Source organism: Botryllus schlosseri, chromosome 3, assembly GCF_051294905.1.
Source record: "Botryllus schlosseri isolate E-star chromosome 3, Bs_hap1, whole genome shotgun sequence".
Classification (NCBI taxonomy): domain Eukaryota; kingdom Metazoa; phylum Chordata; class Ascidiacea; order Stolidobranchia; family Styelidae; genus Botryllus; species Botryllus schlosseri.
Window position 1 is genome coordinate 38,269,424 of NC_137238.1, and position 15,010 is coordinate 38,284,433.

A 15,010-nucleotide genomic window follows, 5' to 3' on the forward strand; every position below is an offset into this window, starting at 1 on the left:
TGAAGTGTCTTGAAAATGGGAGGGCCCATAAATAATAATGAAACATCTTAGGCGGCCGGACCCTTTGATGACTTCGTTACATGATGTTATTTCGTGACTTCCAGTCTGCTATGACAAAAAATATAGAATCGCCCAAACGTGAGCTTCTAAACTAAGAGACGCACACGATTTCAAATTGGTATTTCTTCACTGGCATAAATTTTTTCCCAGCGGGATGGTATTTGTCTTGTGAGGTTCAGATTGCAAAGACAGCAACATTCGGCGCCAGTCATTTGGGCGCCTATGGCCAATTAAACCTATATGTATTTTGTATATAATTATAACGAAGTCTTCGGTCAGCATAAGAGCGTATACCTTTCAAAGTGCACCGAATCCGGTTTGAAAATAATGGCATCCTGCACCACCACAGAATTTCGTATTAAAATGTATCGGAAATCTACCAAGAAAGAGCAAGTCGTCGCAATCTCGCTATACTGCGTTCAGGCCCATTGCCGTCAAAGACCAAATGCCCGTTGACAAGAAAAGTTTGGCGAATTCTAGCAGGCACTGTTCCGAAAAATTTATCCGTGAAACACAAGATACATCGGCCTCTGAAAGTACCAGAGGCAAGAATGAAAACCACGCGAAAACCAAATTGGGCGCACGGCTGTTAATACCGGAAAATGAACCTGTACTTCACGAGTTCCGCAGCCTAAACGTAAAGTTACACAGGTCAGTACTGCAAAGATCTGAATGCAGAGCAACTCTCAAGGGCGAATCGAAGCGCAAAGATCGTAAAACGACGAATTATGAATTAGATCTGAAGAAGCCTAATGTCTCCAGTCCCGGAAATGAACCAAAGAGGAGGAAACTTTCGCCGTTTTGCAATACTGCGTTGAAGCCGGTAACCACCAAGGGTGTAAACCCAAGCGACAGTAAAAGATTCGACAAGCCTAGCGGGCACGGCTTCGGAAAGTTTGTCCGTGGATCGCAAATGAAATCAGCCTCCACAAGTACGAGAAGCATGGATGACACGAAGGCGAAACTCGATTCTGGCAGAGGATTGCCTGGAACGCAGCATACACCCTCAACAGATGAGTCCCGAGCGTATTACCTATACCAAGCTTTTCTCGCTGCCGATCGTTCTGGCACACTTCTTGGAGTCGCATGTTATACGGCCCAAAACTTGATTGTATGTCTTGGTGGGTCGTGGCGCGGTAATGGCCCAATACCCAACAATAAAGACAAATGGCTACTTGAATTCGCGCGCAGCGCGAAAAAATTTTGAAATTATTGCATAAATTTTGAAAAAATACTCTATGATTTATGCTAATTCACGAAATAATTTTGGGCCCCCTTCGAGCTCGCCCCCCCCCCCAATTGGGGGTTTGGGGTGCGGCAGTTACGGTGCTGATTATACTTATACAGCTGTAGCTTTGACACTCCGTGAATGTCTTCAATACTTCCACTTTTATTTGAGTAAAAGCTGACCAATGATGACTACTTGACCACCTCCACTGGTTGAGTCACTATACTTGAGTCGCGGAAAATTTTAACCAGGTAGTCAAATACTACGATTTCAAGTCATCAACGTTTTTCAGTTTGTGTGAATGCATAAATAGGACGGGTCAGTTCAGTTTAATATTGAGAATTTCATCAGATCTATATCTACCACAAAGTTGCGATGCAATGGAAATTTAGGTGTCGAGTCGACACGACTTAGAATAGTCTTTGAAATCAGACACCCACCTTGGTGGCATAGGCCAGCGGTTCTCAACCGCAGGAGCATTTTTAGGTGGGCCACAGAACTAACTATATGGTAAAGGTAAATTGTAGAATTGGTGAAAGTTTACCTAATGTTATTATCTCAAAAATGTAGTCATATTATCGAATTCGTAGGCTGCATAAAGCTTTTTATCCGACTCTGATGAGACGTAGTGGCACGTATGGAGTCAGAATGTGCAAGTCGAAAATCGGCGGGAAATGGCTTTTTTTGTCCCCCGGCTATGACAATCTGATCATTGACCGATGTAGCATTTTTTATCTTGATATTTATTCGGCCCTCTTTCTCAAAATTCCTTCATCGTCTCTTTTTGTAAATGTAAGATCGAGCAACACAGTGGAGAATGAACTCGGATAAAAGAAGTCACAAGACATTCTCTGATTACATTTCGACTCAAGTCGGGTCATCTTTGTTTTATCAAGTCCGAGTTACAATACAAGTTCGACAAGTCGTTTGAGAGAGAGAGAGAGAGAGAGAATGAAATTCTTACAACCTGGAATATTATGCGAACATGCATATTCAAATATATCGGATCCAGAAATAGCGTGAATGCCAATAAAGTCATCAAATACGTGTCTAAATGACATCGCGCAGCTTGGCGTACTCGTCACATATTTCTGGTTAGAAATTATTTTTGCCCCGTTGACACTTGACAGTCGTGATTTTATTCATCGTAAGTTTCAGCAGCTTTGTTCATGTTATTAATTCCCATCATTTTCAAAACACCACGCTCATGCGATAACATAAAAAGACAGGAAGTAGTCGAAATGACTTGGCGCACAGTTAATTCAAGTATTGTGGAGCTGTAATATCTATATTATACGCGAGGTGGCGATGGTATGTATGTTTAATCTTCATCATCATCATCATTGGTTTATTAGCAATTTTATCAGTTCAATACACCACAAAAAATGCGATACAATGAAAGAAAGGAAGATGTCGAAGCGACTAGGTTGTCTATGGAATCTGACACCCACCTTGGCCTAGGCGATGTAAAGAGGAGGCATGCACACTGAATGAAGTAAAGAAGATAGTATAGAAAAAGAAAGCGACAAGAAATAGGGCGGCATGTCATGGGAAGCGAGATCGATAGGTCAGTCGTGGTCCGGTAATCTTGAGGATGGACTGTATTTATTTAGTAGTAATTGCTTGTATTTCGACTTGAATGTGGACATGCTCGTCGACTGTAGGATGGCCGACGGGATACTGTTCCACACATCAGGTCCGGCATATTTGATAGAGCGATGATCTTTTCGGTCGATCATATGATATTTGGACGACGTGGACGCGCGTGTGTTGTACTTGTGCGCTTTTGATTCCGAGGTGATTCGATGCAATTTTTGTTTCAACCGAACAGGACTAACGTAAAAAATGAGATTACTGCTGTTCACTGTATTGCTGTTCGTCACATCGTCGATGTCATACAGAGATGTCGACTTCACAGTTGAAATCGCGGCGATGAGACGCGAATGTTTCTTTGAAGAGGCAAAAGCCGGGAAGACCATGGACATTGAATACCAGGTGTCGAATATACACAACACATAGTGAATCCAGGGTTCTAAGCTTGTAACTGACTTAACGTCAGTCATACTCTTATAGGTTTGACTCGAGTCATTTTCAATTCACCATCGAGTCGAATTCACTGTACAAATAGTAGAGTTGAATACCGCCGGTTAGGGTTAGGGTATTATACCGGTAGTATATTCATGTTGAAATAAACAAACCCGAAAATTTTCGTCTGACACTATTCAATTGTCTATTGAAGTTCTGTACCTTAAAGAAGCTCTTCGAATAGTAGAGTGTCAGTCGTAATGTTGAGACACACTCAAATCAAGTCTATCACCGAAAGATTGCAATTTGAGTAAAGTCATGACTTCGTTCATAACAACCACACTTGTCAAATCGTTATGCTCAACTAGAACTAGGCCTATATACTCACTTACCAAAACTCTCAACTGAAACTAGAACTACTCACTTTTCAAAACTAGAACTACTCGAAAAAAACGGTCATAGTTGCCAACTAACATGATTGGTAGTTTGAACAAGTCTTTTATCACAACCCTGTAGGCAGAAGAATGAAATGCAAACCTTTCAGGTGATCGAGGGTGGTGACATGGACATAAATTTCATGATCCAAGGTCCAGACGGACGCGTCATCACAAGCGAGATTCGAAAGAATGACGGAATGCACACGTGAGATATGGTTTTCAACGGGCTCGGATGAATAGATATTTGAAGTTGTTTCATTTCACTAACTAATCTAATTTGTGGAATGTTTCTATTCTCTCATTTCAATTGTAATCTCAATTCTGGTTTTCCTGCAAATAACACAGGAAAACTGTCTCTCGTGAAATGAGTCGAGCTTGCTCTACAGACAATTGCTATTCTCGTACTTATGAGAATCAATATTCAATTGAGATTAGATATGAATCGAACTCACGGTTGTAATGACTAGACTCGGGTCAATCTGTGTATTAACCCGACTTGGACTCCAGTCATTGCGCATGACTCGAACCAAGTCATATGACTCGAGACTTAGACGGTCAAGACCAACATTTCATTGTAATTTTGAAAAACAGTTGAGCAACCACACGATTGAGATTTCATCCATATGTACTTGTACTTGAAAATGCGACCAGAAACTGCTAGACGTGAGGAAAATGAGTATATTATATATCGAAATATTCGACATCACTAAACAGAGTTATGAAAGGTGGGTTTAACAAGACTCTAACTGGAAACCGAGTAGTCTACACAATAACTTTGACTTGAGTCATAATACCATGACTCGGATTCGACCCACTGCTCGCTGACTTGGACTCGGACTTGACTCGGTGGTGAATAGAAAATGACTCGACTTGACTCGAGAGTCAAAACTAAAAAGTGAGATTGACTTATGACTCGGGGCCCTGTGACTTGGTTACCCCGATCCGACCCCGATCAAACTTGAATACTCGCAACTAGAACTGGAACTGCTCAATTTTCAGAATTCGCAACTAGAACTAAAACCCTAACCCTAAAACTAAATCTTAAGATCTGCAATTAGAACTACTCACTTTTTAGAATGCGCAGCTAAAACTACATAGATTTTGAGATGTGCAATGATAACTACTCACTTTTTAAAATGCGTAACTTGAACTAGAACTACACAGATTTTAAGATCTGCCACTAGAACTACTCTCCTTTCGCTACTCAACTACTACAAGTTACTCAGAAACAGTAGTTGGTTGTTTATATAAGTCTGCACTATACCTCTCATTCAATGTCTGTTACTCAAGTCTTCATTGACATATTACAGCATCGACCCAACTGTGAAAGGAGACTACACGATATGTTTCGACAACTCGTTCAGCCGCTTAACTGGGAAGACCGTCTTCTTTGAGATTATTGTCGATTCGGACGAAGATGAGGATGATGAAGGATGGAAAGATGCAGTGGCGACGGATGAGATTTACGGCGATAAACTCCAATCTTTGGAGGTAGCTTCGGTAAAAGCTTGCGTGATTCAAAAACCTGTATAGAAGGGCTGTTCGGAAATATTTGTTTTCCAATTTTACTGGCTACTTGATGAAATTGTTAGGGATTTATAATTAAAAAATTAATTTTTCAAATTTTACTGAATTGTTATTGTTCGAAATTGTTAGGTTATCTAAAAAAAATGGGCTTTTTCAACCCGTAGAAGCTACAGGAGTGGAAATTTTGGATTTGACAAAAATAGTATTTACGGTATGAAATTCAGCATTATTACGGATAGAATTAACTACCGTGAATACTATTTTTTCGGATATAAAGTTTAGCTCAATTCCAAGTTCCCGTAGAAGCGAAGTTACAAGAGTGGAAAATTAGGGATTTGACAAAAATAGGATTTATGTTTAAGAATTCATCATTTACTATTCATAGAATAACTAGCTGTAAATACGATTATTTCGAATATAAAGTTTGGCTCAATGCAAACCAGGAGAAGCCAATTTGTTGACGCAGAAACTTTCGGATTTAAAAAAAAACTATTGTTTTTGACTAGAAATTCATCATTATTGTTCATAGAATTGCCCACTGTAAATACTATTTGTGTGCATCGCTTTTTAGAAAACATAAGAATTGTATCGACTGGCCGGTAAAATTGGAAATATTTTTTTTAACACTCCTACTGTATATCTGATCAATTATCTTCTTTGGGTAGAATTGCTTTGTAGTAAATCGTGCACGTTTATTTCCTGTTGCAGAAAATCGAAACACCATTAGTTGTAATTTCATGGCATTGGAGTGATGAGTATGACAGAGGACAATAATCGGAGTACTCAAATTTGAGTCGAGAATTATTTGTAAGATTTCGAGTCAAAAAGTGAGAGATGATTTCTCTGAAATGACACGTCAATTGCCACCAAGATGTAGAATTGTCATTATATTCTTTATGGTCGCGTTGAAGTTACTTTTCCGACATCATTCACACTGTTGTGACACGCGTCTCGCCGCCCAATACTTGATTCAGAATGGAAACACTCCGGTACTCTATTTTAGCCTGTCCTAGCGATGCGTCATTATTATGTTGTGTTCTTATGAAGCATGCATATCACAAAAATTAATTTGCCTGTAAATGTATAAGATTCGTGTAATTTGCTGTGCTTCATCAACGGCAGCCAGAACAACTGGATAATTATATGAAATACAACGGAATACCTGTAACCAAATTTGTCGCTTTTTCTATGCTCCGTTTTTTAATTCTAATCTAATTTCAGGTTTTCCTGAAAATGCTACAGAACTGTAGCGCTGTGTGTGTGCAACACGCCAAGCTCGATGTACAAACGTTAGGGTTACCATATTTTGGGAATCTGTAAAAAGGACACTTTTTCAAAATTTGGGGACTTAGAATGCTGGAGTAAAATCCTGTGTGGTAAATTTCTCCTGATTAGGCTCGGATCAAATTGCCGGCTTTTGTTGACATTTTTCGTTGGTTATCTAAAAAAAAACGTTACTTGATAGCCGATTTCCTATATCCTAACCAAAATTCTCAACAAAGAGGAGATTTAGGCGTCCCCCGACTACACTTTAAAATAGTGGATAAATCCTCTTAAAATAGGACGTACGGTAACCCTAACGAACATTTGCTATGAACTGAGTAATTCGGAATCTCGTTCAATTCAAGTTTTGATTTGATAACTCCGTAATTCTAATTGTAATCTAATTTGCAGAAGCTAAAAATTCTCTAGTTGAACAACTCTGTGGATTGCGAGTCGTAAAGCCTTTCTCGAATCATTTACTTCCTTTATTACATCGCCGCAGGACACGATGGGGGTGATCCGAGCCAACCTGGGCAAGACCTCTCAAATTCAAGGCCTCCTTCGAACGTTCGAAGCCAAGGACCGTTCGATCGCCGAGAGAAATTTTGAACGGGTCAATTTCTGGTCGACATTCAATATCGTCGTTATGCTGATCGTGTTTGTGCTGCAAGTTTTCTCTGTACGTCATATGTTCAGCGATAACCGGAAGACGCGCACTTGATGTTGGTAACTTACAGTAGATTATACACGTTTTATCTAGAGAATTCGAGATTAATGCCCAAATATCAAGTTTTGCTGAGACCTCTTGATGCTTAAATTGCTGATGGCAGGCTGGGACAACTAGATAAATACCAGATGCCTAATGGACTTATCAAATCTGGTTTGTGAAAGGTCTCTATGCTCTAGTTCTAATCTAATTTTCCTGTATGGAAAAGCTGAACAGTCTCTAGTTGTCTAACTTTGCCATCATCAAAATATTATTAAAAATTACCATAATTTGAGTACATGCAGTCGCTGAATTGAAAATTATCTTTTGAAACTGCTACAATGGTATGTTCAAATGTGCATTGTTTTCATTTTCAAATTCCGGTATTACTACCAGTTACACGAGTCACAATCCGTACATGGTTTTGGTTACGCACTTGGTCAAGTCTTTATCTCCCAACCATCGAAGGGTTTTTGGTGATATACTTGCGGTATATTTCACTCTTGTCATTTTTCTACTGTCATGTCTCGAAGGAAATCTCATATATAGCACGATTTCCATGCGAGTTTATATGTCTACAACCACGCTTCCGTAATTGAATAAAAGTTTATAGCATCGCACGACCTTGGCGATTTATCATCTCTTTCTGGCAATTTCATGAACGTAGTAAGAACATCTCTGCAATACACTTATGTCTCACCTCGTATTATATAATGTATGGGTGGCCAACTACAGTTTGAGTGTGTGACACAGTTATTATTACACCGCAAAAGTAAATAAAACCTGTTTTATCCGAAAGCTATATTGTTAAACTAATTCCGAAAATCTATTTCCCTCGGAAACAATGATGAAAAATCTGGGTTGTAACTTTATCACAATCAATCTCACTCGAGTCATTTTCAATTCACCACTGACTCAGTGTGTTTCACTGGAGTCCGAGTCGTTATGTTAAACCAGTGGTTCTCAAATATTGAGAACCGAAAAATGGGTATACAAGCTGGGATCAACGGCGAGTTGACTAATGAGAAAAAGTCAACTTTTCGGCTCGACCTGGAAATTACACTCTTGCAGCTAAATTTTTGTGACTTGACTAAAAAAGTCATTTCTCCAACTCGACTCCAATCAGGACTGTAACAGCACTTCGTCAGCCCCCCCTCAAACGTTGGTCTGTCCGTTTAGTGAGTCAGCGAAGCACAGCAAATTTATATAATTCATGTTTGAATCGGGCAATATGATCGAGAATTGCATATTGCTATCAATTTTTATCCTCTCTGCTCACGTAATCAGATTTACCGGTAGAGCTGAGTGGGGTGTGTGGGAAAAGGTAGGACCCCTTAAATAATAATTGGACATATTCTGGCGGACCCGTTGTTATATTGACTTTGTTGCATGATGCTTTTTCGTGACCTCCAATATCAAAATATATGGAAATCGCCAGAACGTACCAAACTAAAAGATGCACATGATTTCAAATTGGTATTTCTTAACTGGCAAATAAGTTTTTCTCTGCGGGATGGCATTTGTCCTTTGGGGTTCAGATCGCCAAAATAGGAACATTCGGCATCAGCCATTGAGGCGCCTATGGACAATTTAACATATACGGTATGTATATGTATTGAAGTTTTCGGTTAGCACAAGGGCATTCCTTTTCGGCCAAGATCTTCTCGCTGCTGATCGTTCTGGCATACTTCTCGGAGTCGTATGGCCTATAACTTCATATGTGTTGGTGTGTCGTGGCGCAGTAATGGCTGACGCAGAAGTCTCTATTTCCATAAATCATGTATATTTTTGTTGGGGGAAGGTTACCCCCAAATCCAGATATATGACAATATTAAATAAGGTGTGAAAGCAACCAAGATATTTTTAATCTATATTGTATACTAACGGTTCAAGGAATTATATTTGCAATATTGTTATTTTCCTCAGTCTCAACAGTTTCTGGCCCTATTTTCCAAGCAAATCCAGGAGTCTCCAGTCATGCACATTGCACAATGACTCAAGTCGAGTCATTTTACACATTTGAAAAATGGACTCAAGTCACTCCGCTTGTTTCTATAAACACAAGACACAAAATTATCATCGAGATAAATTTATTCCAATCAGGCGGAAGTGGGGGCCTTGTATGGCTTCTGGCTTTTCAAAATTGCGCTCGCGCGACGAACCGCCGCCATCTTCAAGTCCTTTCGGTACCTGGAAGAAGCAATTTCGTGAGCGTTGGCTGAGTTATAGTAAGAATATGGCTCGTGACAAATAGGGCTCAGCGCAATGATCAGAGTCGTGTAGCGAGAGATTATTTTTCTAGTACTGGAATGATATATGCGCCTTGCCAGCAAGAGTTGATTTATCCACAAGAATGAGAGTTCGGATACTATTTTTTACTGCGGAAGGCTGTAAACCTCAATTGGATGTATCGCAGCAGACAACATGTACACACGTTGACGGAAACGACATTAAGCAATCAACCCACAGATTATCATTAACAAAGTGCAATTAAATATGGTCAGAAAATACCAGAATACATTTAATGTGACGTAGAACTGGTACTATTTTGCCACATTCATACTGTTGTGACGTCATGATGAGTGATATTCGAATACTCGTGTTCTTAATTGTCCAAGAAAAAGTGGCAGATACCTGTTTTTGCGAATGACTCTCCTGATTGTGCGAAGCGTTTTTCTGGAGCTGTGCTTCAGAGTCACTTCGTGACGAGAGGACGCAGGCTTGCGATGTCCTTGAATGAATTAGAAAAATATTAGTAGCGATCAGCATTATCCAAAGGGAAAATTTATCGATTTTCAGAACACATCAAACTTCACAATCTATCTTGTTGGGTCAATTCTATGTCGGCAAGACGGCAACTATTTCCACTCTACCAGAAATTATTTCATTGTCCCACTAGGGTTGTACAACCAGATATTTTCAACTTTTCCAAAGTATATTATAATTAGTATGATACCTACACAGTTTTTCTAAATTAGATTAGTAATTGAACAAAAAATCAAGCCCATTCTAATAAGCATCAGAATAGCAAATGTCTGTTCAGCAAGCTTAATGGTTGGTTTCACACTATACCGTTCTCCCGTAGCACTTACAAGAAAATCAGAAACTAAATCACAATCAAAACTAGAGGGAGGAAACATTTCACAAGTTGAATTAATATATCGGCATTTCGCTTCAATTAGAATACTAGAATTATCCAGTTGGTAGTGTCGATGTCAGCAACTACCTCGACCTTTCCAGGAAATGATGAAGTATTCTACTTGGCAGAAATAGTATATCCGACATTGACGACAGTCGATACAATAGTTGGTGTCATTGAAAAATACTCAATCTTGGCAGGCATCAGCTCTTATAAAATAACATACTGAAGAGCTTCTTTGAGGTACAGAACAGGTATAGACAATTGAATATATTCTTATAGCACGGTGTGTATATCCAAAATATTTACCGGCTCGTTTCTTTGTGACCAAAACAATTCCCTTGCCGTCTTTAGCAGCTTCTACGCCAACGGTCTTCAGGTGTACCAATCCATTGTACCTGAACGAGAAATGAATCTTGCCAAATGAGGTATCTAAAATTATCAAGATTACGTCTGCTGTCTTTCTGTCTATATATCGCAACCAACTATAGAACTACTCCCTTTTTAAAATCCGCAAATGGAGCTATAGTAGCCTACTCACTTTTCAGACTTTGCAACTAAAACTACACTACAAAAAAAAATTAGACAAATTTGGTCTAAAATTTAAGAAATGAGGATGATTTGGTCTCATTTTCAGCAATTTTGGTCTCACTGATGAATTGAGGTCTTAAAATTGAGACCGATTCAGCTTTTTAAGACCATATATAATTGTCACAATTATTTGGTCTTAAAAATAAGACCAATAAAACGCATCTTATAAGACATATTGTGCTTATTAAGACAATTTTTGCTGTGTCAGTATTTTTGGTCTTAAAATTGAGACCGATTCAGCTTTTTAAGACCAAATATAATTGTCACAATTATTTGGTCTTAAAAATAAGACCAATAAAACGCATCAAGACCAATAAAACGCATCGTATAAGACATATTGTGCTTATTACGACAGTTTTTGCTGTGTCAGTATTTTTGGTCTTGTTTTCAAGACAAATTTCGCTAATCAAGAAACGACATGATTTGTGGTCTTAAAAATGAGACCGGAAAGTTGACATGGGCCAGGAGTTCTAAGACATAACTAGCTTATTGAGACAGTTTATGATGTCTAGCATATTGAGACAGTTTATGACGCATCAGTTTTTCTGGTCTTGTTTTCAAGACGAACTTTGCTAATCAAGAAACATCATGGTCCGTAGTCTTATAAATCAGAATGGAAATTGTCATGAGCCCTGAGCACAAGACGTAGTTAGGTTTATTTGACAAATTTTGATCCGTCAAAGGTCATTGCAAATACAATCTAGCAGTGACTTGAGATCGGAGAGCCAAAACGTATTTGGTGGTGCCATGTTTGTCCATTTCTCATTGATCACATGTCACACTTCAAATAAGTCAAATACAGGATGCATTTGCACCAGAACAAAAATTCAAAGTACTGTACCTTGTCACTTTTCACTGACACAATGGTGTTGTTGGCACGTCGCACTCACCACAAATACTATTATATACTCAAACTACACTATATATTGTTTGGAGGATTGTATACAAATTGGTAAGTGTTATATAGAATGATAATGATATATAATGGGTAGGCTATATAATGAACTACGAATTCTGGTATATATGTTATGCTTCCCTTCATGCAGAACCTAATAATGACATGAATACCCACACAGCACTCGTGCCAATATGGAATCGGTGTCTCGTGCACACCAAAGATTCTGCTAACTACACACAGGTGTGACGTTTAGAACCGTCTTGGCACACCAAAGATATTACGCTCAACGTACCGGGATTCCAACCTGGCACTTGTGGGCGACAATGGTCTTATTTTTCAGCATTTTCAGTCTTAATTTTGAGACGAAAAATCATTGTTAAGACCGATCAGTCTTCAAGACCGATTGGTCTTTAAGACATTTTTTTTCTAAAAAGTCACTTTAAGACCATAAGACCAAATTTGTCTAATTATTTTTTGTAGTGTACTTCAAATTGAAAACTAGTACTGTAGTTATAGTTGACCCTGATTGTTAACCTATTCTTAGTACGGCGAGCAGCGATGATTCTCCAAGTTGCAGTAATTTATAATATTAAGAATTGTGCATGTACAGGACACTGATTCCATACCGGCCATGGTCAGTGGTCAGGCATGGTGAAGTTTTGTACAATTCTCGAGTTCTTACCTGTAACTATTCTTGTTCTTCAGGTTGTTTGGTTCAGTGGTGAATTGTTGGCCATTCCTTTTTCGCAGGAAACAGGAATTGTTGCGGATTATCGCCCATTGAATGTTAGAAGACATGATGCTGAAATATGAAAATTACTGAACTGAAACATGTTAGTTTACTATGTACCAATAGCACCTCCTACACAATTTCAGCACTTTACGCGTAGCTAGTTTTACGTAATATTGTATTGAGAAAGCTAATTTCGCCATAAACGATACTAAACGTCACCATTATCGATAAAAAAGAAGATATTAAGGTTAACTACTAGGGATGGTGTGAACCTCTGAAAGGTTCAGGTTCGTGTGAACGTGAACCTTTTTGAAAGGTTCTGTGTGAACACGAACGTGAACCTCATGACGTCACGTGACGTCATATTGCTATTTTCAACCCCATATTTCAATTAGGTGATTGCCTATATTAATCTACTGTACACGATACCGAGCGACGACTCGGGGCCTCATAATAGCTCAGTACTTAAGTACATATTGACGTTTTAAATGTCGCCAAATGTATCAACTGAGGCAATCAAATGATATTATAATCCCATAAAATCAGTATCTTGCGTCGCTTTGCCAACAATTTCGACCTGATCGGACAATGTATTCGGTATTGCCACATAGATATTGAGCAGAGTGTAATATGAGTTTCTATACTTGCTACCGATATTACCCCATTAACAAGTTATACACGAGTATAGCCAACACCCCAGTCGCACGGATTTGGTTTTTATGATACAGTATACATATGTAGTCAGGATTGACCCCGTGCGCCTGCTAGATTTCTACATCAGAAAAGGATATCAATCTCATTGATTGGTTGAATATGGATCATTCGCTGACAAAATACAGTGTATTTCGCTCTTGATGTCATGTGATTGCGGGTCAAGCTCACAGCACAGAGACACTAAATATGCACAAACGGAAAGCTGGATATTTCGAGCAAACTTTTGTAACAATACAAGTAATTTTTTTGAGATTGTCAAGGGCATGCTCGTTTAGTGTTGAATGTTTATGCTGCCTGCTCCATGCATAGCGTGGCCCGCAGTTGAAAGTCAATAAATGTGAACCAAAGATGTTATAATGAAGTGAAAATTGCAATATATGAAAAAGGTTCACAGTGCAGAACCTACCAAGGTTCTGTTGTGAACGCGAACCTCAAATTTTCGGAGGTTCACACACGGAACGCGAACGTGAACCTCACGTTCACACCATCCCTATTAACTACCTGCAATTCGTGACCGCTCACGCCAGTAGTCCACGAGAAAAAGACTAGCGTAACGAACCACCTGGTGGCGTATATTTTGTTGGAATATCAAACTTACGTTGACGCTTCCCGAATCTCAATGGTCATTTTGTTTTACTGTTTCGAGAAAGAGAATGGCATCCGCGCGGATGAAAAAAATAGAACCACTGTTTGGAGGCATCGATTACCCATCGGGAATCCAACCCGCCGTAGAAAGCTTGACAAACTCAAACTCCAGCAGTCGCGCTCAACGGAGTATATACGCTGACTTCAACTTCATTTCAGCAAATTTTTGATATTCTTTGAAGATTTAGAGAAATTCCTACGTGCAAGTCATTCATTACTTTATAGCTTTGGCAGTAGCCGAAATCTCTGTGCGATAGGTAGCTGTTGTTGATAAATGGCGAACTGCACTGCCTAAGACAGACTTAGATGCAATATAGGTTGCGCGGTTTCGTCCTCAATTTGGGTATAAATCAACGCAATTTAATTCATTTCCAAAACTGATCAAATTTAGCATGGCAGGACAGAACGACGACGTGCTCTCTGTAGTCACTACCAGCATCAGGACTAGTCTCAGTGCAGCCTACCTTGAAATTAATTGATGTCCTTTTCAATGTTTTTTGTTTGTTTTCAAACAAGTTTGCGGAAGTTTGTCAGCAATGTAAAAGACTAAACAACTGTAATTCGGATTCAAAATTGGCGTAAGATATACCTTATGTATAGGCCTACTATTATATCAGGGGTGAGCAGGCCGTAGAATGGAACTTGTGCGGCCAAGGAAAGGAAAGGAAAGGAAAGGACGTAGTTTAGTCCTTTGAACGAGCGAGATAGTGTAATGGTTATGCGTCCGGCTTCTCGAGCGGTAGGTCGTGGGTTCGATCCCCGGCCGGGTCATACCAAAGACTCGAAAAATGGTATCCGCAGCTATCCTGCTAGGCGCTCAGCAATCACGGATAGCATGGAGGAGAAAAAAAAACGGGGGCGCAGACTAGATGACCTCATGGGGCCGTATCGCAACTCCGTCGCCAAAGCATCTCGATGGTGCAGGCGAGAAAGAATATCATATCTCTCTCTCTCTCTCTCTCTTGATGTTTTTGCGGCATATACACCGACTCATGATACACATACACACGATTTGCGCATAAGCATACCATGAGTGCGTGATGT

The 15,010-nt window shown here is 39.4% G+C and overlaps 2 protein-coding genes and 1 long non-coding RNA gene across 7 annotated transcripts in view; 2 read left to right on the forward strand and 1 right to left on the reverse strand.

Moving 5' to 3' along the window:
- The window catches only part of LOC145435216 (surfeit locus protein 4-like), an 86,953-nt gene that overhangs the window by 5,170 nt on the left and 66,773 nt on the right, over positions 1–15,010 (forward strand). Inside the window, exons 2-5 of one of the 5 annotated variants that reach the window (XM_080312552.1) lie at positions 3,118–3,283; positions 3,858–3,955; positions 5,061–5,250; positions 7,043–7,866. The exons of 3 other annotated variants lie outside the window; for them this stretch is intronic. In XM_080312552.1, coding sequence (XP_080168678.1) covers positions 3,134–3,283; positions 3,858–3,955; positions 5,061–5,250; positions 7,043–7,261 — 657 coding nt within the window. In that variant the 5' untranslated portion in view covers positions 3,118–3,133 and the 3' untranslated portion in view covers positions 7,262–7,866. Of the gene's footprint in view, positions 1–3,117; positions 3,284–3,857; positions 3,956–5,060; positions 5,251–7,042; positions 7,867–15,010 lie in introns of those variants that run through there. One more of the 5 variants, XM_080312553.1, reaches the window with a different exon arrangement.
- On the reverse strand, positions 9,320–13,976 carry LOC145435239 (large ribosomal subunit protein eL28-like). The gene is made up of 5 exons (XM_080312581.1): positions 13,823–13,976; positions 12,557–12,676; positions 10,695–10,783; positions 9,881–9,977; positions 9,320–9,436 (listed from the first exon to the last, which is right to left on the reverse strand). Exons 2-5 carry the CDS (start codon positions 12,670–12,672, stop codon positions 9,346–9,348), a joined length of 393 nt encoding a protein of 130 aa, XP_080168707.1. The 5' UTR covers positions 12,673–12,676; positions 13,823–13,976; the 3' UTR covers positions 9,320–9,345.
- Positions 14,665–15,010, forward strand: part of LOC145435258 (uncharacterized) — a 39,300-nt gene continuing 38,954 nt past the window's right edge. The window contains exon 1 of the long non-coding RNA XR_013913766.1: positions 14,665–14,712. This is a non-coding gene — a long non-coding RNA (uncharacterized LOC145435258). The remainder of the gene's footprint in view (positions 14,713–15,010) is intronic.